This window comes from Littorina saxatilis, linkage group LG2, assembly GCF_037325665.1.
Source record: "Littorina saxatilis isolate snail1 linkage group LG2, US_GU_Lsax_2.0, whole genome shotgun sequence".
In the NCBI taxonomy this organism is placed as follows: Eukaryota; Metazoa; Mollusca; class Gastropoda; order Littorinimorpha; family Littorinidae; genus Littorina; species Littorina saxatilis.
The window spans coordinates 908,969-933,250 of record NC_090246.1 but is presented as its reverse complement, the minus strand read 5'-3'; the positions used below and the strand labels follow the sequence as shown (position 1 = coordinate 933,250).

The 24,282-nt window shown below is 41.4% G+C and overlaps 2 protein-coding genes across 3 annotated transcripts in view; both read right to left on the bottom strand.

Moving 5' to 3' along the window:
• Positions 1 to 60: 60 nt before the first annotated feature.
• On the bottom strand, positions 61 to 7,156 carry LOC138957482 (dentin sialophosphoprotein-like). Of its 2 annotated transcripts, XR_011453047.1 has the most exons (3): positions 6,996 to 7,156; positions 2,317 to 6,374; positions 61 to 2,285 (listed from the first exon to the last, which is right to left on the bottom strand). XR_011453047.1 is itself a non-coding variant. In XM_070328603.1 (2 exons), the coding sequence occupies exons 1-2, from the start codon at positions 7,012 to 7,014 to the stop codon at positions 2,401 to 2,403; spliced, it is 3,993 nt and encodes a 1,330-aa protein (XP_070184704.1). In that variant the 5' UTR covers positions 7,015 to 7,156; the 3' UTR covers positions 61 to 2,400. The 2 variants fall into 2 exon arrangements, 1 of the variants encoding a protein (XP_070184704.1); XM_070328603.1 differs by having other exon boundaries at positions 61 to 6,374.
• An 11,593-nt stretch (positions 7,157 to 18,749) lies between these two features.
• Positions 18,750 to 24,282, bottom strand: part of LOC138957711 (xylosyltransferase oxt-like) — a gene marked incomplete in the record, with an annotated part of 65,996 nt that continues 60,463 nt past the window's right edge. The window contains 1 exon segment of the mRNA XM_070328776.1: positions 18,750 to 24,060. Coding sequence (XP_070184877.1) covers positions 23,719 to 24,060 — 342 coding nt within the window.

The window sequence follows — 24,282 nt, the reverse complement described above, 5'->3', positions numbered from 1 at the left end:
CAGAATAATAACGCTTGAACTTGAAGGGCCTGAAGTTGAAAGAGAGAGAGAGAAAGAGAGAGAGAGAGAGAGAGAGAGAGAGAGAGAGAGAGAGAGAGAGAGAGAGAGAGTGTCAACAATCTACGACACGACTGCCAACTAGTCTCGGCCCGCTCAAAAAACAATGACCGAGACTTTCAGTAATTCCTTCGCGTGACGTCTAACCCTCTTACGCCATAATGTGACGTCTTCAAATGACGAAATGTTAAAGTTTCTACCACAGACATACACACGTACAAACACACGCACAAACGCACAGACAGACAAAGTTACGATCGCATAGGCTACACTTCGTGAGCCAAAAAACGGAATCGCACAAATAAATCGGATGGCCCATTGAAAATAATCGGAAAAGTCGGAAAAAACGGAGAATTTTCATCCCTGTTTCTGCTTTATGAAAAGCTATATTTCAAAAACAAAACTAGAGATTTGAATTTTGACCACTTTTCCCCCTTTCTGTCACCAGTACTGAAGAACAACTCATGAGCAAATTGCAAGACATAGCAATTTGTTGGGGAATAGTGAGACAAAATATTAAAATGCTGATTACCGGTAAAATGTAAATGTTACATTCCTGATGGCACAGTGCAACAAACCTTTTAGTTTGAACATAACCAAACATAAAATAGAATGCGGTTTAACCACCTTGTGACTAGAGAAAAAGAATGCGTCTGGATATAAAATCCAATCAAAGCAACAGAAAGAGATGAACTGAGAAAACACAAGAGTAATACCTAATATACTGGACTCGCAACGAAATATACAAACAAATGACAATGAACAACGTTTCGACCTAAAGGTCTTCAACAGGTTAAAAAAATGAAAACAACAATACAAATATGAAAACGACTTATCAGAGAAGATGGCAATGATGTCCTCCAAGCGCAAAAAAAGGGGGAAAGGGAGATAAATCAAAAAGAAAAATGAGCAATGAAAAATGAAACCAAAACGAAACAAATCAGAATAATAACGCTTGAAGGGCCTGAAGTTGAAGAGAGAGAGAGAGAGAGAGAGAGAGAGAGAGAGTCAACAATACCTACACTAAACAAATGATAATACAAATAGCAAAAAGTAAAAAATGTAAATAAAAAGTGATGAGTTCAATTTTTAAATTGAGAAAACACAATTTAAGAAAAAAAAAAAAAAATAGGTGTGGTTACGGTAACATAGCCAAACAAAATAGGGTAGGAAGGTAGGCAATCACTTTTTTTTTTTTTTAACTTTTTTTTCAAATGTGTACAAATTAAACCTACTTGACAGGGAAATAAGTGTGCGACTCGAGCGCTTTCGCTTTCATTGCGTTTTCTGCACTCGTTTTCTTGTTTTTTGTGTGTTTTTTTGACAAATGTAATAAAAAGTTATAGGGTCGGCCCCTAAAAATAGGGTAGGTCGGGTTACCGTAACCACACCTATTTTTTTTTTAGGCCTTACCACAGTGGAACCCCTTTCAAGACCTCTCAATTTAAGACTCCCCAATTTCTCAAGCTTTTCCAATCATAAGCTCTGTAAATTTACACCAATTTTCAAACCCCCTCCATTTTAATTAATTAAGACCTGATTTTCTTACCTTTTTGTCCGTCTCAAAAGGGGACTACCACTGCAGCAACATGTAGCAATATAACTTGCTAAAGTAACTGCATTCCTGAACCACGTCATGTTGCTCAGAAAAGTGTTAAACACAACCAAAACACCAAAGACTGCATGTTAACTTGTCAGACATGCTGCGTAATCTCAACCGTAATTACAACACCTAATATACGTTCATCAGTAGACTTCAAGATCTGATTAATCTGTATACAAATTCAGAATCTGAATTCTTGTCCATGAAAAATGTGTCACCAAGCCAGTGTTTCATTCGCTCCAGTCAATCATGATCCAGACCAGAGGTTTTCATGAATGTTCATTGTTCTTGATCCACACATCTATTTGGTTTTCAAGACTGCTCACAGTTTTTCCTTCTTGACTGCTATGTGTCAAAATCACACTCAAGACTTCAACACCCATGATTTCTAGGACCAACAAGGTGTAACAGAACCATTTACGTTTACTGGTCAACCCGACCACTACCTGGAAATCAGGGTCAGTGTGCAAGAGTCACAGTTAGAGACGTTAGTCCGGGATAAACTCTACCCTCAATGCAGTTTATACCGGACGAAAGTCTCTAAACTCAACTCCTGTAAACCAACCCTGGTAAACAGCAACTTTTTAACTGTACCTGGCTACTGACTCGCACCGCTGCACACAACCTGGCTACTGACTCGCACCGCTGCACACAACCTGCTCATGCTTCATCATGCCAGACTTGGGAGTAAAACCGTATTACTGATTTACTCAGACGTCTCTGTTGCTTTTTCATGGCCATCAGTAACGTTCATCATAAACATAGTCGTCATCGTCGTCGTCAGAAGTGGGTGACCAGGTGGCGTCGCTCTCATCACTGTAGGCGTACTGGTTCAACAGCTCCAGTGTGCTGGGGGGAACCGGCAGGTCCGGAATCCTCACCATCCTCAGTAAATCCTCCCCCGCCGGTCTCCTCTCGCTGGCTCGATGTCGGCCCGCTGGGTTTTCGATCCTCATGATTCTGCGAGGGGCTCTCCCTCCTGATCTTTCTGACGTTTCGACGCGCATGATTCTCGTGTGGCGAGTCCCCTCCTCAACCGTTCTGGTTTCACCCTGTCTGGCTGCGGCTCCACTTTCACTGTGTCTGTTGGAGCTTCTAGTTTCATTGTGTATATCTGCAACTGTCGTTTCACCATGTCTATCCGGACCTCTTGTTTCCCCGTTTCTATCCGAGACTGTGGTTTCACTAGGTCTCGTAGTCCTGTTTGCGTCTTCTCCGCTTCTCTCTCTGGTCCTGTCTGTGGACCTTTGTCCCCTGCCAGAAGTCCTGACACCCCCTAAGCCTGTGGTTCCATTCTCTACACCTGGCCTGTCGGCTGATGCGGCCTCTGCTCTGGTTTGGGTTTCAGCTTGGCTGACACTGTTGCCTGAGCCCCATGGGATAACACTGATAGATGGTAGAATGAATGAAGGCACAGGGAGGCTCATCTGTGGGTGCTTTAGTGTTGAGTGGAAGACAGAGGCGTTGCTTGGTCTTGGGTCTCTGGCACTCTCCGGTGACTGGTGACCCTCTCTGTTGTTTTCACCGACTGCAGTGTTGTCTCCCAGCTTTACTTTCTTGGATGCCTTTGACTGTTTGCTTTTTCCTGCTTTTCGTTTCCTGGAGTGTCTTTCGTGGCTTGGGGAATCAGCGCTGTGTACAGAGCCCTTTTTCATAGACTTTCTGCTCTTCTTATGACCACATTGTTCGTTACTCGTACTGCGGACAGGCTGTGCTATAACTGCGTTGCTCGTTGAAGGCTGCTCAGAGATGGCTGCTGAATTTTCATTGATATTGCCATCAGTATTCAATCCTTTACTGTCATCCTTGGCAATCTGCTCAGCATCAGAACATTCACTGCTGGACACAATCTGCCTGGGTCTCACTTTAGCTTTCCGTTTGAAGTGTGAATCAGAGTCACTGTGTTTGTCACCATCACTCTTGTTGGTGTTTTCGGGGTCTGGGTTTCTCTTACCCTTCAAGAGTGCTTTTCCTTTTCCTTTTGAACCTTTTCTGCTTTTCCCCTTGGTGCCTTTTCCTTGCTCCTCTTTGTCCGAGTCTGATGAAAGTCTTGAGGGCTGTCCTTGGCTACTGGAAGCCTGGTCATTACTTCCGGTCCTGGTTTGAGGATCTTCAGCTTTGGACTGATCAGCTGCTAAACTATATTCTCCTGAAACTAGATCAGCTGGTACTGTGACAGCATTAGGCTCTGCATTGCTTGTGTCCACTGAGGCGTTGTTCTGTTCCACAGAACCACTGCTATGTGACGTGTTGGCATCATCACGGCCTGTGCTTGATGCAGCCTTTGGGATTGCCGTAGGAGACGGCTCTTCGTCGGCCAAGTCATAATCGAGGGAAGTTGTGTCTGAAGAGGTCTCCCAAACGTTCTTGGATGCTTCTTGATCTAAAGTTTTGTTGTTCTTCGGCTCACCAGAAGCTGCCGTGCCACCTGAACGCTGTGCAGTAGCAGCATCAGAAGTCTTCTCCTTGGTATCACTTGTCTTCCTTTTTGTAGCGGCTGTGTCGTTACGTGGAAGAGAGCCACTGGGCTGTGGCTGGGCTGACGTCTCCGCTCTGTTACTGCCATTGACTTTGCCCCCATGCCTTGTTCTTTTGCTGTGTGATGCAGACCGTGCATGCCAGGCTGACACTCTGCTGCTGGCTGATGACGAAGAAACTCCTGAGGAAAATGCTGCTTGCACAGGAGAAGGAGGGCGAGAGCCATGTCTGTCAATAGCGTCAGCCGCTGAATCAGTGTGGTCACCAGAATCTTCTCTCCCTACGTGGGAAGGTGTGTGTTCGCTGGTCGCGTTCTCCTGCTGCGGTGAGGACCTCTGGTCATCCCCCTCAGCTTCTGTACCTGAGGCAGGCCAGGGGTTTCTCTCCAAGTCGGAGTGTTCATCTGTGGTGGTGGTGCTCCAAGTCCTGTCTCCTGCCGATTCGCTTCCGCGGTCCGGTGAATTGTGCGCTGCATCTGGAGTGTGGTGAGAGGCCCAACTGTCTCTGTCCGACACGCTTTCCCTGCCCCTATGTGACCGTCTTCTGCTACCACTTTGGGAATCGTGTCGGGAGTCTGCGTCATCACTGTGGGCAGATGAACCTCCAGGAGAGGGGTAACTTGCATCGGTGGCATCTGCATGTTGCTGTGACTGTGAGCCAACACTGTTCAGCCATGGACGGCGCCGGTCACTGTGACCATCATCATCATCATCATCATCATCATCATCATCATCATCATCGTCATCATCATCTGTGTTGTTAGTGTGGCTGGAATCTGGTGCCCAGTGACCTCGTTCCTCCGACGACCGCCTGTCTTCGCTCTGCCCCCATCCTCTGCTGCCATTGGTCAAGTGTTCTTGGTCGGAGGACCTGCTAACCGGGTCATGACTGTGGTATGAATCGTCGTTCCTAACCCGTCGCCGATTCCAGGACTGGCTGCGACTTCTAGATCTGACGGACCGTCTGGGTGGGCTGCGGTTTCTGGACCGGCTGCTGCTTCGTGAAAAACGTGAGCCGTCAGGCTGGCCGAAGCGCCGGTTGGATCTGGATCTGCTTCTAGATCGGCTATGACTTCTAGAATGAGAACGATTTCTCCTTCTTGGTCGCTCGTAGGTTCTGTCTCTACTCCACGATCGGCTGTAGCCTCTGCTTCTGGATCTGCTGTACCTACTGCGGCTTCTGGATCTGTCGTAATTGCTCCGGCTTCTCGACCGGCTGTGATAGCTTTGACTTCTGGAGCGGCTGTAGTAGCTCCTACTTCTGTGTCTGTTGCCATCTCTTTCTGGGCTGTACTGGGGTGAGTAGTCAGCACTTTCTGTCGTTCTTCTGTGCCGATAGCTCCAGTACATGTCATAGTCGTCTCTCCTTCTGTCTACCTCGTAATCCCTGTCAGCGGGAGAAGGTGAGCGCGGCGTCAGTGCAGAGTAGGAATCATAATCGCCACTGTCAAAGTCATCATCCGTGGTGTCGTCTGACCCGTATGAACGGCCGCCCTCGTTGTCTGACCGGAACACGTCAGGGAAGGGGGTGGGGCTCCTGTCCCTGGAGCTACGAGCCCGACCTTCAAGGCGAGGAGGACTGTCCCTGGGCGGCGGGTCAGGAGGAGTGGTGACCCTGCGGACGGGAGACCGCACGGCCGCACTCTGGGAAGCTCTGTCTGTGGTGTTGTGCAGCGCGGGGAAGATGACAGGCAGCACGGGGTGGTGGCGCTCAGGCCGCAAGTCTTCCAGGGGGATGTAGCGAGGGCTACGCGGGAAGTTGGGATCCAGACCCAGGGGAGGGCTGGGGGACTGCGGCGGGCTGCTCCTGCGCTCCACAGCGTATCGCTCCAACGTGCGCCACACGCGACCCCGGGCTTGGTAGCTCCAACGCTCCACCTCGTCCGGATAGCGCGGAGCGATCCCACGACGTCGCTGCTGCTCCTGGGGGTTGCTGGCCTCCGAGACCAGACGCTCCAGTATGGAGTTGCCTCCCTGGCCAACATCTTGGGCAGCCTCTGCAGTGTTGTTCTGGCTGGTGGCGGTGGCGGACGCTGGGGTTGCGGACGCAATGTAGCTGCCACAGAGCCGCTGAGGGATGGGCTGGTCCGGGGGCCAGAAGCGGTTGATGTCGTCTAGCGTTTTGTTGAATGCCTGGAGTTGCACGCCCTGTGTCTGCTGCGGCATGTACATGGCGTTCATCTTGCCACGCAGCCAGCGCAGCACCACCTGGTGTTTGTGCAGAATGCTGTTCAGCTCTGCAGGAAAAGAAATTGTGTGACTGTGAGTGAAGCGTGTAAAAATAGCCCGTCTAAAAACGGAAATGTTTCACACATGCACGTGAACACAAACATTATACACAGTCGAGAAAAAACTATTCACACACACCCTTGGAAAAACATGCATTTAATTACTTTAGTGCATTGACCCTTGGAGTATCTGTGTGTCTGCCATAATGGGCAGAGTGATGTGATGTCATAGCGTCAGTGATGTGATGTCATAGCGTCAGTTGTGTTATGTTGTGTGTAGCGTGTCAAAAGCTGTGTGCATGGGGTGTGACGTCAGAGCTAGAATAGTCCTCCTTTAGCACTTGACTGTAGTTATGTCCCTTAAAGTTATCGGCCCTTGTTTCGCTTCAGTGGTTAGGGACTATGACTTGTGTACTTATTTTATATTCATCTATTGTCTACGGGATGAGTAAGTAAGTATATGATTTTTTATGAACAAAACAACTTGCAGACTAACACAGCAAATGTGAAAAGCAAGCTGAAGTTCGCTTGAATATGAATTACCAATCATATTTTTCTCAGCCTGTGGACAAAGTTTTCCCTTCACACTTTAGCCTAAACACTGCAGCAAACATCATGACAAGAACTTACCACCAACTCTGTCCCGCATAGCTGTGGTACAAACATGCCCTTCCAACTTATTTAAAGGAAACGGCAGGCCACATTCTTTGCGACAATGCTCGATGCGGAACTGACATTCCTCTCTGTGTCTCGGCAAGTCAGCAACTGTTGTTTCTCTCTTGCAGCCTACGTGTGGGCAATATGCAGCCTGAAAGCAAAACAATTAAAAAAATAAATAACTTTCCATACATTTTATTTAATTTCAGCTAACTCAACAAATCGACGATGCAGTCTAGTTGAACATTAAAGATACTAAATACACTGCTTTCTTCTTCTTCTTTAATGACAGTTGGTTATGTGGCACTTCATTTGTGGACCAGGTAGAGAACTTCAATTTCTACCCCAGTGATCTTGTATTAAATTTATTATGAAAATGATTTCCTAAACCAAAGCATCAACTTGATCAAGTCACTGTTTTAGTCATGCTTTTCAATTTCAGCCTTTTGTGTTCCAGGTCAATACTTAAAGGACCATAACAGGCTCTTTTTAAGGTCAGATAAAGCAGTTGGGGTTGATTTAATGATATAGGTAAGCATCTACAGATGCAAAAACCGATCAGTAAATCTCAGGTTTTGTGTTGCATCAGTCTAATTTTACACAAAATGCATGCTCAAAAAGCGACCAAATTCGTCTGCTACGCGAGACTTCAAATTCCCCGCGGCGGCAAGCCCTTGGCTGTGACGTCACAAGGGGGAGCCAGAAGCGAAAGTAGCAACGCTCGGTGTGCGTCTTTGCTGCAGCTGTGGATGCGCGCGTGCTCCCGACATCATGTCGAGAGAGTGTGCTGCTGCTGAATGTTCGGAGTTGCAAAAAAAAATAGACTCAGGCTTGAGTTTTTATTTGTTTCTATCCGACTGGGTAACAACTACAACGACGACAATAACACTGACAACATCTCGAAAACCAAGAACAACTACAATGTCAACAACAACAGCTTTACACTGATAAACTGTAGGTGGAACACGATTGATTTGACACGTTACAACCTTGATTTCATCTACGACGACGACAACAACATCAACTTAAATTCGAGAACATAATTATACGTCTTTAACAACATAGCCAACAACAAATCCGATAGAACTTCAACTACAATCACAACAGTGATCATGGGCTGCCTAATCTATTTGTTGAGTCTGGCAGACATTTTACTTCCACCCTTGAGAGAGAATGTTTTTTCCTCGTACACTTTGTGCCTCAAACCTGACTAAGAGGATACAATTCTACATTAATCCCCGATTATCAACCCAAATAGGTGGGACACTTCCGTCTCAACTCGGACGCCGCTGTAAGAACGATCTCCAGTAACAGACGCTGATAACGATACAGCTATCTGCTCGCTCCTAAGCCACTCCCCCAGCCTGTATGTCTACACACTGGCACCAATTAAACCTCCAACTGAGCTGTTAACCTGTGGTTTGTAACAAGAAGGGCAAAGCCCATACGACTCACATGCTTGACCTTGACATGGTCAAATAACTAAACCTAGCAATGACATCATACACTAAGAACTGCTTTACACATTTTTCCTACCAAAATACATGTGACCTTGACCCAAGGTCAAGGTCATCCAAGGTCATGCAACACAAAGCTGTTAATACAAGACATAGGAAGTACAATGGTGCTTATTGGCTCTTTCTACCATGAGATATGGTCACTTTTAGTGGTTCACTACCTTATTTTGGTCACATTTCATAAGGGTCAAAGTGACCTTGACCTTGATCATATGTGACCAAATGTGTCTCATGATGAAAGCATAACATGTGCCCCACATAATTTTTAAGTTTGAAACAGTTATCTTCCATAGTTCAGGGTCAAGGTCACTTCAAAATATGTATACAATCCAACTTTGAAGAGCTCCTGTGACCTTGACCTTGAAGCAAGGTAAACCAAACTGGTATCAAAAGATGGGGCTTACTTTGCCCTATATATCATATATAGGTGAGGTATTGAATCTCAAAAACTTCAGAGAAAATGGGAAAAATGTAAAAAATAGCTTTTTTTGAGGCAACATTTATGGCCCCTGCGACCTTCACCTTGAAGCAAGGTCAAGATGCTATGTATGTTTTTTGGGGCCTTGTCATCATACACCATCTTGCCAAATTTGGTACTGATAGACTGAATAGTGTCCAAGAAATATCCAACGTTAAAGTTTTCCGGACGGACGGACGGACGGACGACTCGGGTGAGTACATAGTCATAGACTCACTTTTGCTTCGCATGTGAGTCAAAAATGTAAAAAATATTGTACAAATTACGTCGAACCTAAATCCGCGATTTGTAAAATAAAAAAATAAAAAAAATAAAAATTTCTTTTTTTTTTCTCTATTCCGCCTATTGTTCCATCGCTGGGAAATTCGGATCGCTTCCTCCCAGTGGAAAGCTAGCAGCAACAGAGTCACGCTACTCCAAAGTCAAGGGATCCATTAGATTTGTTTTTCTTTCTTTTTCCATTTCGTTATTTTCCTTCACCGCTGGCGAATTCGGATCGCTTCCTCCCAGTGAAAAGTTAACAGCAACAGAGTCGAGCTTGTGGTCCAAGTTGTGGAAATTTCCAAGTTGTGGAATGTGTCCAAGTTGTGGTATGTGTCCAATATGTGCAATGTTGTGGTATAATTATGTCCAAGATGTGGAATGTGTTCAAGATGTGGTATGTGTCCAAGATGTGGAATGTGTTCAAGATGTGGTATGTGTCCAAGATGTGAAATGTGTTCAAGATGTGGTATGTGTCCAAGTTGTGGTATGTGTCCAAGATGTGGTATGTGTCCAAGTTGTGGTATGTGTCCAAGTTATGGTATGTGTCCAATATGTGGTATGTGTCCAAGTTGTATGTGTCCAAGATGTGGAATGTGTCCAAGTTGTGGTATGTGTCCAAGTTGTGGTATGTGTCATAGATGTTGTATGTGTCCAAGATGTGGAATGTGTCCAAGTTGTGGTATGTGTCCAAGATGTGGTATGTGTCCAAGTTGTGGTATGTGTCCAAGTTGTATGTGTCAAAGCTATGGTAATGTGTCCAAGTTATGGTATGTGTCCAAGTTGTGGTATGCGTATAAGATGTGGTATGCGTATAAGATGTGGTCTGTGTCCAAGTTGTGGTATGTGTCCAAGATGTGGTATATGTCCAAGTTTTGGTATGTCCCAGGTTCGGCGGAAATTTATTTCACAGAGTCAACTTTGTGTGCAGACTCTCTTCGGTGTCCGAACCTCCCCCCGTGTACACTACATTGGGTGTGCACGTTAAAGATCCCACGATTGACAAAAGGGTCTTTCCTGGCAAAATTGCTTTGGCACAGTTAATAATTGTCTACCTATACCCGTGTGACTTGGAATAATAAGCCGTGAAAGGTAAATATGCGCCGAAATGGCTGCAATCTACTGGCCGTATAAAATTTCATCTCACACGGCATCACTGCAGAGCGCCTAGAACTGTACCCACGGAATATGCGCGATATTAGACTCATTGATTGATTGATTGATTGATATGTGACCAAGTTGTGGTATGTGTCAAAGACGTGGTAATATCGTCATGTGTCCAAGTTTTGGTATGTGTCCAAGTTGTGGAATATGATGGGACAATAAAGAAATGGAGAAAAAAAATCTAATAGATTCACTGACTTTCGGGTAGCGCGACTCTGTTGTTTCTAGCTTTTCACTCGAAGGAAGCGACCCAAATTTCCCAGCGATGGGACAATAAAGACAAGTCGCGTAAGGCGAAAATACAATATTTAGTCAAGTAGCTGTCGAACTCACAGAATGAAACTGAACGCAACGCAACGCAGCAAGACCGTATACTCGTAGCATCGTCACTCCACCGCCCGTGGCAAAGGCAGTGCTCGTGGAATTGACAAGAAGAGCGGGGTATTCGTTGCGCTGAGAAGGATAGCACGCTTTTCTGTACCTCTCTTCGTTTTAACTTTCTGAGCGTGTTTTTAATCCAAACATATCATATTTATATATTTTTGGAATCAGGAACCGACAAGGAATAAGATGAAAGTGTTTTTAAATTGATTTCGAAAAAAAAAATTTGATAATAATTTTTATATATTTAATTTTCAGAGCTTGTTTTTAATCCGAATATAACATATTTATATGTTTTTGGAATCAGAAAATGATGGAGAATAAGATAAACGTAAATTTGGATCGTTTTATAAATTTTTATTTTTTTTTACAATTTTCAGATTTTTAATGACCAAAGTCATTAATTAATTTTTAAGCCACCAAGCTGAAATGCAATACCGAACCCCGGGCTTCGTCGAAGAGTACTTGACCAAAATTTCAACCAATTTGGGTGAAAAATGAGGGCGTGACAGTGCCGCCTCAACTTTCACGAAAAGCCGGATATGACGTCATCAAAGACATTTATCAAAAAAATGAAAAAAACGTTCGGGGATTTCATACCCAGGAACTCTCATGTCAAATTTCATAAAGATCGGTCCAGTAGTTTAGTCTGAATCGCTCTACACACACACACACACACACAGACAGACGCACATACACCACAACCCTCGTTTCGATTCCCCCTCGATGTTAAAATATTTAGTCAAAACTTGACTAAATATAAAAAAGGAAGAAAAGTCCCAAAGATCTCCCTTGACTTTGGGCTATCGCGACTCTGTTGCTGCTAGCTTTCCACTGGGAGGAAGTGATCCGAATTTCACAGCGACGGGACAATCTAGTAATGATATGGAGAAATAAAACAAAATCAACGGAGTCGCGCTACCCCAAAAGTCAAGGTATTTTGTTTTTGTGCCTTGACTTTTGGGATGACAAAAAGATATCGGGAACATTAACGTGATTTGTAAAACAAGTCGCGTAAGGCGAAAATACAATATTTAGTCAAGTAGCTGTCGAACTCACAGAATGAAACTGAACGCAACGCAACGCAGCAAGACCGTATACTCGTAGCATCGTCACTCCACCGCCCGTGGCAAAGGCAGTGCCCGTGGAATTGACAAGAAGAGCGGGGTATTCGTTGCGCTGAGAAGGATAGCACGCTTTTCTGTACCTCTCTTCGTTTTAACTTTCTGAGCGTGTTTTTAATCCAAACATATCATATCTATATATTTTTGGAATCAGGAACCGACAAGGAATAAGATGAAAGTGTTTTTAAATTGATTTCGAAAAAAAAAATTTGATAATAATTTTTATATATTTAATTTTCAGAGCTTGTTTTTAATCCGAATATAACATATTTATATGTTTTTGGAATCAGCAAATGATGGAGAATAAGATAAACGTAAATTTGGATCGTTTTATAAATTTTTATTTTTTTTTACAATTTTCAGATTTTTAATGACCAAAGTCATTAATTAATTTTTAAGCCACCAAGCTGAAATGCAATACCGAAGTCCGGGCTTCGTCGAAGATTACTTGACCAAAATTTCAACCAATTTGGTTGAAAAATGAGGGCGTGACAGTGCCGCCTCAACTTTCACGAAAAGCCGGATATGACGTCATCAGACATTTATCAAAAAAATGAAAAAAACGTTCGGGGATTTCATACCCAGGAACTCTCATGTCAAATTTCATAAAGATCGGTCCAGTAGTTTAGTCTGAATCGCTCTACACACACACACACGCACACACGCACGCCCACACGCACATACACCACGACCCTCGTTTCGATTCCCCCTCGATGTTAAAATATTTAGTCAAAACTTGACTAAATATAAAAATGATTACAAATCACGGGGCGCGCAGACCCTTGATTTTAACTCCCAGGCTCAAAACTGTAAGGTTCAGCAGCTAAAGTTGCTTCTATGAATACGGCTTCTGACGTCATCAAAAATTTTACCCAGAATTCACCACTTCCGTACTCTCGCGGACGTTCGAGATACAATGGCCGCCAGATCGGAACGCAAAAACACTTCGCTTCAGTCACGAAATTCGTTGGATTATGGCCTAAACGATTCCGAAATAAACTAAACCCTGTGAAGGAAGGTGAGAAAACAATTTCCTACGGCATGCATAATAATTATGTCTGGTTAACCTAAGTCACGCCAAAACTCAAATAAACGCGTTTTTGACACCAAAAATAGCCTGTTGGGGTCCTTTAAGGCCTCTTTTTACATTTAGTCAAGTTTTGACTAAATGTTTTAACATAGAGGGGGAATCGAGACGAGGGTCGTGGTGTATGTGTGTGTGTGTGTGTGTGTGTGTGTGTGTGTGTGTGTAGAGCGTTTCAGACTAAACTACTGGACCGATCTTTATGAAATTTGACATGAGAGTTCCTGGGAATGATATCCCCGGACGTTTTTTTCTTTTTTTCGATAAATGTCTTTGATGACGTCATATCCGGCTTTTTGTAAAAGTTGAGGCGGCACTGTCACACCCTCATTTTTCAATCAAATTGATTGAAATTTTGGCCAAGCAATCTTCGACGAAGGCCGGACTTCGGTATTGCATTTCAGTTTGGTGGCTTAAAAATTAATTTATGACTTTGGTCATTAAAAATCTGAAAATGGTAAAAAAGAAATTTTTTATAAAATGATCCAAATTTACGTTCATCTTATTCTTTATCATGTTCTGATTCCAAAAACATATAAATATGTTATATTTGGATTAAAAACAAGCTCTGAAAATTAAAAATATAAAAATTATGATCAAAATTAAATTTCCGAAATCGTTTCAAAAACTATTTCATCTTATTCCTTGTCGGTTCCTGATTCCAAAAACATATAGATATGATATGTTTGGATTAAAAACACGCTCAGAAAGTTAAAACGAAGGGAGGTACAGTAAAGCGTGCTATGAAGCACAGCGCAACCGCTGCCGCGCCAAACAGGCTCGTCACTTTCACTGCCTTTTGCACTAGCGGCGGACTACGTTCAGTTTCATTCTGTGAGTTCCACAGCTTGACTAAATGTAGTAATTTCGCCTTACGCGACTTGTTTTTTTTAATCATATTAGCAATTAATACTTCTTCTGCGTTCATGTGAGCTGAAACTCCCACATACACTCATGTTTTTTGCACGAGTGGATTTCTACATGTATGACCATTTTTACCCCACCATTTACTGATTTAGGCAGCCATACACCACTTTCGGGGGTAGCAACCAGTACAATACCTGAGGCTACTGTTTAATCACACTAACAAGCAATTTGTTTGTACCCTTCAAGCAGGCCTTACCCTGTAATCACACTGTGCTATATGCGTTGGGAAGTTCTCCATGGGAACGAGGTAGGTGCAACCTTTCTCCTTGTTGTCGCAGTCCATGGTGAGACTGTTCAGGATACTCTGAACCAGCGGCGGCGCCAACTGCAGCTGCCGAAGACCCGTGTGGTTCCTGCATGTCGGGCAGGTAGAGCTCCTGTTGAGCCATGTCTCGATGCATACACGGCAGAAAATGTGCCGACATATACACATGCGTGGCTGGTACAGAACGCAATGGCAAATGGCACACAGGACTTCACTGCCAGGTTGAGGGTTGAATTTGCTCACATCGTAGGTGATTGCCTCAGACGCCATGGTCCTGAAATATATTTTTTAAAAACACATTAAAAATAAATGTGCTTATCTTTACCGGCATTATTTTCCGATATAACCCCGTGTGACTGTGAGGTTGTCCCCACATTGAATGAATCTAAATTGTTCACTCTAAGTCTAATTTCAATGTACTTAACTCAGACTAAAACGTAAATTGGTGGCGCAGTTGGTTTGTGTTGTGCTCTTTCCTGGATTATCTTGGAATGTGAAAGGTCTTTGGGAACGATCTGCAATATGGCAATCTAAAAATAGACAACTATGTCTATGAAGCGAATGATTTCGTGGAAGCGAACGATAATCTGCAGCTCGTGGTATATTTCTGAGTTTCCGGTTCTGCAGAAAGTGATTATTTCAAGCTCAAGAAGTCTGTTCCAAGCCTTTTGTCTGCAATGCTTTTGACCTCACCTTTATGTTCGTCCATTCAGGTTTTGTGCTGAATTAAACATCAAATGAATCGACTTTACCCAGCCGTCTGTCAACAAAAACGATTACTTCTAGAGTAGTGTCCCTTCACGACTTTCATTAATAGCACGTGATAGTCATGTGATGTGTTAGGACTTTATGACATCTTTTTACCGATGCATTGAGAAACAGAAAAGTCAAAGTGCTCAGAGATGAGAGAATATATTTCACCGAATATGAATAACATGTACTGTTCACTGAGACTGAATAGATAACTAGTAGTGGGTTATATCAAGGTTCATTTCAGGATATTTCTGTTTCCAAGGGCAGACGACAAGAGTTGGCTATATATATGCAACAATTACTACAACTTTATTGTTTGAGCGTGGTTGAATAAAAGACATTTGTCATGTAATTGATAATTAATACTTATTCATACTGGGGGAAATGATGGCGAGAGAGAGAGTTGTGTATCAATAACTCACTGAGATCCTCGCATCTTGTGTCCTGCATGTGTCCCGTCACACATCTGTGATTTTACAGGTAATATTAAGCTGAGGTTGAAAAGGTATGTAAATTTGCACAGTTGCAGGGCAGGGATGGCCCATTAACATATATGAGCCCAGAAATCAATACACATCTATGATGAGCCTGTGCCAAAACGTGGTCAGCAAGAAGATATACCTACCTTTCAAGAATAATTTCTCTTTATGAAAGCAGCAAGTTACTAATAGCACCACTCCTTCTTAAAGTAAACCCTTCAGAGAGATAGTACAGATAATTTCATCAGTTTTTATCAATTGGAAGGTCTTGAAAAGGTTATTAGAATGCCCCAAAATGACAAAATCCGACACTTTCAAAGTGGGACATTTGACACATGTAGCTACTTCATTGTTTTGTAAGAGCATGTATGCTCATTGAAAATTAAATTTCTTGATTGTATTTCTATCAGTGTATAATGAGGATTTGCTCAAATGAGTTTGCACCCAAAACATGTTTGAATATTTATGAGAAATTTGAGTTTTAAAAGTGGCGTGTCAACTGTAACGGTTCATGTCCTAAATTTCTCAAAATTTAAGACTGCAATTTTCTTATTTAATTATATGTTTGATAGCTTTCAGTACATTAACATCAAGAAAACAGCCTTTACATTGAAGCCTCATGACAAAAGAAAAACTCAGATGTCATTTCTACACTCTTATTTTTGAAATTTCAAATATTTTATAATTACTGTGTCTTTTTGTTACGATTGACCATGCATTTCCTTATAAAATTCACAATTTGTTTCCTCTCTTTTGAATTACAGTTTAAAATAATAGCTTTTATTCACACCTGCCTGAACAAAACTTAGTTGAAGGGCATATGTAGTCATTTTAGGCTACAAAATAAAATATTTGTACTGTGTCAGTCTTTACAGAACCGTTACGATTGACATACTGTGTCTTCAGCAGGCCATTACAATTGACACACACAACTTGAAAAGTCTAAAAATCACCCAAAGCAGCATGTGTCTTGCTTCCCCTTTTGCACAGTTCCTGTGGTTGGTATTCTTAATGATAATTGAGAAAGATTTCTATGTGGTGTCTTGATGTCTTGTCACAGCAGTTATTCATTGTTCGGGACATTTTTAATGTCTTCCGGGACATGTTACAGCTGTTGACACACAAAATTTGAAAACTCATCCTGTGTATGTTTCTCCTGGCTCATTTTGTATTCAAACAATAAGTATATGAGTTTTTACTTATTACTAATTTTGTCCAAAATTGCATCTTTTTTTTTAAAATAAGTGAACAATATGCTTTGAAACAAAATTTCATGTCTCGTTACGAGTGACACACAAATATGAGTATCTTAGTAATCAGAATAGAAATCCAACTAAGTTTGGATACCAAAACATTTACAATGCCATAAATACAACATAGCTTCTTAAACTTTTGCTCTGAAACTATTTTTGCGTTTGTGAGAAGAAAATTTTGACTTGTTATGTGTCAATCGTAACGGAAGACACAGTGGTTACGTCATTTTTTTGGACACCAGTCTCAGCTATGTGAACAATAGCAATATATCCTTAGCTTACAATGCATGTATGTATAAAAATGTGATTTTAAGCCATTTAACACTTTTTAAGAACAAAATATTAAGTACTGTGTCCTGCGTTACAGTTGACACACATAAATATCAAGCTTTGTCCTGGCATTATCAAAAAGGTATGCTACCAGTTATCTTTAAACTGTCAAAAACAGAATCCTAAAACAGTCAAAATGACTATATTAAATTTGCAAAGCTCTGTTTGCATTCTGAATTTTGCATGTGAATGTCCCATTTCAAATTCAAGGATTGACCTTTTGGCACAGGCTCATATATATACACATTTATAATTTATCTTGTTTCTACACACTTGACTGAAGCAAATTTGATCTTGTTTTTATACAAACTAATTGTGTGTGTAAATAATCTTGTTCACGTTTTGTGTGCTGAATACAGACAACCCAGAGTGAATGTCATACATCAGGTGTGCAGAGTCGAACGTATAACAGCCTCATTTGTCTCCCCGAATGCATACAAAATTTGAGGTAGCTCTGTGATCATTACATTTGAAATCATGGCATACTATTGGGAAAAAAGTGTTCAGAGTAGTTTTTGTGTTTGAAGGTCTCACAGTCACAATTAAGGCTCTTTTTGTGTCAGGTAGTGCCGCTGATGGGGTCTATGTCGACCAAAAGAGTGGGATTCCCTGTGGGTGGCTGTAGGGGATTCCCTATATATACAGGGAATCCCACAGGGTGGAGTTTTTCAATAAAACTTGCAAACCATACTCGAATTTCTAAGAAATATAAAAAAAGATCGAAACAAATCAAATTCTACCGATGTTGCTAAGCATCACGTGACTTTCCGCGATATCAGCGAAATGCTACAGGAACTACACCCTGTGGTATTCCTTGTATACAGGGAATCCACCTACAGGAACTCCACATACAGGGAATCCCACTCTTTTGGTCGACATAGACCCCATCAGCGGTAGTGCCAGTGCAATGTGTTACAATTGTGTGCGCAAGTCAGCCTCACTGTGTGCATGTCCATACGAGTGTGCGAGTTTGTGTGTGTGTTTGAGGCTTCTGTGAGCGTGCAAGTGAGTGTGTGTGTCTGCATGCGCCTGTAGATGTGTGCATCGTTTTCTTGTGTTAAATATTTTATATACATATTGCACGGTCATGTGAATTTTCTAAGGTTCATGTGAATTTTCTTCGAGTATGATAAAAAGAATGTATCAGATTGATTGTTACAAACACAGCCACACAAGTCCAAACATACAAACACATGCACACAGTAGATGCAGAAATACACATATAAAACGACACAAGACGTCACGAGTACACATTCATATTTATATTTTTTCTAAAGAATCAATAATGGCATGACATTTGCTGTACACACTTGTTTTTTTATTTTTTACATGTAATCAATAAAACACCATAATTATTAATTATATTCTATTCGATTGTTGAAAGACTAGGTGTCTTTGGTAAGTTGTACAAAAATACACAGCATGAACCATTCATGGCATACTACCAAGGTAGTCAACCATTATAGATATCCTTATAAATATGTATGAAGTTAAAACATACCAACAGTGTATTCAAGATTTACTGTCATTGTTCTCAGGTCCTGTGCTATACATGTATCGCTAGAATCATTTAAATATACAGTGCAACCCACTTTTTAAGACCCCCCCCCCCCCCCCCCAATTTAAGACTTCCTCCTTTGGAAGACCCTCCTGTCTGAGCTGCTCTCTTCATAGCCTCTGTAAATCTGATGATGTCATTTGTATGGAGTCGACGCACGTGCGAGGATATGTGTGTGTGGGAGGGGGGGGGGGCGCGGGAGATGGAAGCTTGCTGTATGTTATGTAATGTATATATTGTGTGTGATACGTGGAAATGTGATACTATTTATTTGCATGTATGATACAGGTACAAATGTGATAATTGTAGGCTTATACTAGTGATTACTGTGTGTGATACATGAAATGTGATATGAATGCTGTTTTTATATGTTATACTCTTACTTTCTCCCAAGCGCAAGACAAATTCTTCTTTGAAAATTGAAGCCAATAAAATTTGAGTTGAGTTGAGTTGAGAATCTACCTCCTTCCCTTTCTGTCTTTATTTGGTGTTTAACGTCGTTTTCAACCACGAAGGTTATATCGCGACAGGGAAAGGGGGGAGATGGGATAGAGCCACTTGTTAATTGTTTCTTGTTCACAAAAGCACTAATCAAAAATTTGCTCCAGGGGCTTGTAACGTAGTACAATGTATTACCTTACTGGGAGAATGCAAGTTTCCAGTACAAAGGACTTAACATTTCTTACATACTGCTTGACTAAAATCTTTACAAAAATTGACTATATTCTATACAAGAAACACTTAACAAGGGTAAAAGGAGAAACAGAATCCGTTAGTCGCCTCTTACGACATGCTGGGGAGCATCGGGTAAATTCTTCCCCCTAACCAGCGGGGGGTTGCTTCCCTTTAGAGACCTGATTTTCTGAGATTTTTGAAGGTCGTAAAACGGGGTTTCATTGTACATATAAAAAAAGACTTCCGATATCATGACCTTGTAGACCATAAAACAACAAATTGAACAGACAATGTGTTTTTGAAAATCTCTTTGATTTGTACCATTCTAACTCTGAAATCAATTATCATCCCTTGCACGTCATGATCGTTGAATCATCATCACAATATTTTGCACAGCTTGACAGTACATGTAAAGTCACTCTGCACGTCATGATCGTTGAATCATCATCACAATATTTTGCACAGCTTGACAGTACATGTAAAGTCACTCTGCACGTCATGATCGTTGAATCATCATCACAATATTTTGCACAGCTTGACAGTACATGTAACGTCACTCTGCACGTCATGATCGTTGAATCATCATCACAATATTTTGCACAGCTTGACAGTACATGTAAAGTCACTCTGCACGTACCCTGGCTCTTGATGGAAGACACCCACAATAAAGAAAGAATACAAATCACAAACAAGAGAAAGAGAGATGAGAGAGAGAGATGAGAGAGAGAGAGAGAGAGAGAGAGAGAGAGAGAGAGAGAGAGAGAGAGAGAGAGAGAGAGAGAGAGAGAGAGAGAGAGAGAGAGAGAGAGAGAGAGAGCGATCAAGAGAATGATAAATGACAGCAATAAATCTTTATTTTAATAGGGTGATAGAATAGTCAGTGGTTTGTGGTTTTTTTCCATCTAGCCCTCACCCTAAATTTAAGAGGGGGAAAAAAAAAATCAACAAAGAAAGAAGAATTTTTTTTTTTTTTAAATGTGTATTCCAAAAATAAATCAAGACATCTAAACTCAACAACGGCTGATAGCATGATCATTCCTACCCTGGTTTCACTGCAGCATTAAATGTTTGTTTGTCAACAGAATTGTGTGCACAATTTTGATAAAAATTTCATTTGATTCAAGGTAAACTTTCCCAAATGAAACGAACTGTGAACACAGACAACGAGTTGGAAAATGGATATGAAACAGCAGCAATATGTAAAATGTGAACACATAAAGGAGAAACAGAAGAACACACTCTTTACTTTTACTGTTAAAATGCATACCTACCAAGAGATTCAGCAAAAGAAACAAATCAGAGAGAAAATGTTGAACATGGAATGTACATGGCTCCATGAACATTAATTAAAGAAACTGTAGCTTACAATTGCTTTTGTTAGATCGTTTTTGCAGTCTTACCTATGTTAAAGACAGCTATATATACAATGTGTGTGTTTTTAATTAACATCATTCCACAATTGAAATCATTTCACATCATACTTTACCTACAGTCTCAACAATAAAAGAGCGTACAATTCATCAAGGAATCAAAAGGAATAGGATGAAAAAGCACAATGATAAATTGTCTCAGACAAATAGTAAATGGAAAACAAATATATTCTGTTTGATAGAAAACAAGCATTTCCCCCTTCACATGGCTGTGTAGAAGTGTTTAAAGTGTAAAAGAGTAAAATGAAGTTAAAAGTTGTAAGACTGACTGACCGCCTCGTAGAATAAACCCTCACCTGCACTGTGGATATCACAAAATGTTGCCAACACACACACAAGATCATAAATACATCTGTTACAGTGAAACCCCCATTTTAAGACTCCCTCCTTTTTAAGACCTTGTTTTCTCAGACCTTCTGTTCATAACATCTGTAAATTTACCCCCATTTTAAGACTCCCTCCTTTTTAAGACCCGATTTTCTCAGATTTTTGGAGGTCTTAAAAGGGGGGTTCCACTGTATTTCACATATGAAATGCACAACATTTTAAACTGTTTTAGCAATATATGCACCATCAGTAAAGCCGTTCAGCAAGGCATATTTGGTGTGGTGAATGTAAAGCTACACAATGACATTTCACAGTAATTTTTTTTCTGAGACAAATATCAAGTCAACTACTAGGCCAGCCACCAAAACAAAAAAAACAAAAAAAATTGCAACAAGCCTCACATGCATCCACACTGCTTCCACAGAAAACGCACACATTTTGTCGGACTGTTGATTTTGACGTGTGTGCGTTTTTTTACACAAAAAAAGACAGGAAAATGAAAAAATGGCAACAAAGTTGGACACAGCGATTTGTTTAAGATACACTCCTTTCTACAAATATATGTTCCTTATGGGTCATTTATTGAAAATGTCAAGAGACGTTTTGCTTTGAAATGCTAAAACAATGCTAAAGTTTTTTTGTTTTTTTCATCAGTAGCGCAAAGGAGAAACACAATATGGATTAGCAGACTTCTTCTTCTTCAGCATTCGATTAGCAGACCAATCTGAGGAATATGAGTGTGCCTTCACATCTTTCTTTCTTTATTTGGTGTTTAACGTCGTTTTCAACCACGAAGGTTATATCGCGACGGGGAAAGGGGGGAGATGGGATAAAGCCACTTGTCAATTGTTTCTTGTTCACAAAAGCACTAATCAAAAATTTGCTCCAGGGGCTTGCAACGTAGTACAATATATTACCTTACTGGGAGTGTGCCTTCACAGCATTTCTAGAATGTGAAAGACAGTGTACCAGTACATTGTTTTAAAATCTGAAACCATCTTCATGTGTAAATGTAACGTTTTGTTTTGTCAATGTTCCAATTACCTACAATTCTTGCTTTTTGATTCTGAATTTAGGAACTTCGCCGTCTATCTGTTTTCGGAGTATTGAAACCATCTGTGTTACAAATGCCAGATGGAAACATATCTTTCAACGCACGAATTCAATCAGTCTGCAGAATCCTTAAGAGAAATAGAACAAGTTTACTTGACAGGGACACAGACAAGCAGACAGATAGTCAGTTAGACAGACATGAAAATAAAAGATAGATACGATACTGTTATATATATAAAACTTGCAGCAAAATTGTACATGTTGCCGCTCTTGTTATGATCCTGATATCCAGAATCAAAGCACCAACATCTGGCTGGTGTAATCGTATGTACACCTCAAGCAACTCACACCATGAGAGGTACATATCACACAGTTTATACAGAAATATATCATTCGACAAGTGATCACTTGAAAGACATGCTTGTGTAATATTACGACAGATATTATAATTGATTCGTTTAAGTACATATGTCATGCACACAAATTAAAATCAACTGGTTTATTTTCTGTTTGTTCTCAGACACCTGCATACTCACTAGTAAGATATGTACATGATACTCACTAGTAAGATATGTACATGATACTCACTAGTAAGATATGTACATGTACAAACTTGTGTCAACTGACTTACCTACAAATTCACATACACACATGCATGCATGCTTAGACATACACAGCCACACTTTCACATACACACACACACACAAACAGACATACTCTTCCACACACACACACTCACACGCTCATGCACTTGATCATGCTGGTAAGTGATTTATACAAATATTCTACATGGAGATTCTTTTATCCTTTTTTCAATGATCAGCAAAAAGTCTAACAAAGCTTCATCATCTCCCACTTTGCTTATTTATCTTCCAGGTTAGCAAAAAGTCTAACAAAGCTTCATCATCTCCCACTTTGCTTATTTATCTTCCAGGTTAGCAAAAAGTCTAACAAAGCTTCATCATCTCCCACTTTGCTTATTTATCTTCCAGGTTAGCAAAAAGTCTAACAAAGCTTCATCATCTCCCACTTTGCTTATTTATCTTCCAGGTTAGCAAAAGGAAATGAAAAGAAAGCAAAGAAAAGAGATGATGATTGTGCCACAAGAACTACAAAGCCTTGCCCACCCATCAGCCTGACATACTGGTCCACTATCATATTCTTTTTTACTGCAGTCATATCTTCTCCATCCAAAAGCAAATGATAATGCCACTAAAATCAAAACAAACTCCCTTAAAACCAGGTCTCAATCAATAATTCCCAGTAGTGCGACTGGTCATTTGCTTGAATAGAACACAGGACAGTTACACCCTTATAAAGAAACTGTCCTGGGGTGGTATGCACGAAAAAGTGTCCCACTGGGTGAGATCCAAGCATCCGGTCAGATTGGTTGAAACATTAAAAAAAATTCACTTTCAACCAACGCGACCCAGTGCGCGGTACAGTTCCCACCCAGACGGGCAATTTCTTGTGCACACCATCCCCGGAGTCCATGCAGTCAAGTGACGAGCTTAACACACCTGACAACTCTTGATCAGGACCAAACTCAAAACCATATGTCGTTCATGCTCATCCATCCAGTTCACCACTCAGCTCAGAATTTCTTTCTCTCTTATCCCACTACCACATTACAGGGGTCATCTTCCGAAGGGAAGCTTGGACCCGATGGTCTGAACGTCTGATTTGGGGTCCGGCGACCGCGAGCTCCACGGAGTTTTGCGGCAATCGTCCATGGCACACGAGTCTAACGCTTCCAGCGAGCATGTCTCCTTGGTGACCCAGAAGAGCGGCACCAAATTGTCAATCCACACCTCCAAGTCGTTGCCGACTTTCTTGGCGTTGACGGCCGCCTCGTCCTCCATGGTGTGACTCTGTGGGACCTGAAGGACTCCGCGCAGCTCCGAGAAGTCTTTTGAAGTGTACAGCCCCACAGGGCCCGAGTGCGAGTGCTGCGCCTGGCTGGTTGATATGGCTTTGCCCTGGATCACAAGCAACAAGAGTCAGTGTCAGAGAACATTCCCAGGGGGAAATAAACACCAACTGAAACCTCAAATTCAATAGAAACTATGGAGATAAAACTCTTCAAACCTTGCAGACAATGTCGCTTGTTCATTCCAATACTTGAGGGAACAGTAAGATATACAAAATACCAAATGTTGATATTTGCTAAGGTGCCAGGAAATTGGTTACGCATAACTCTC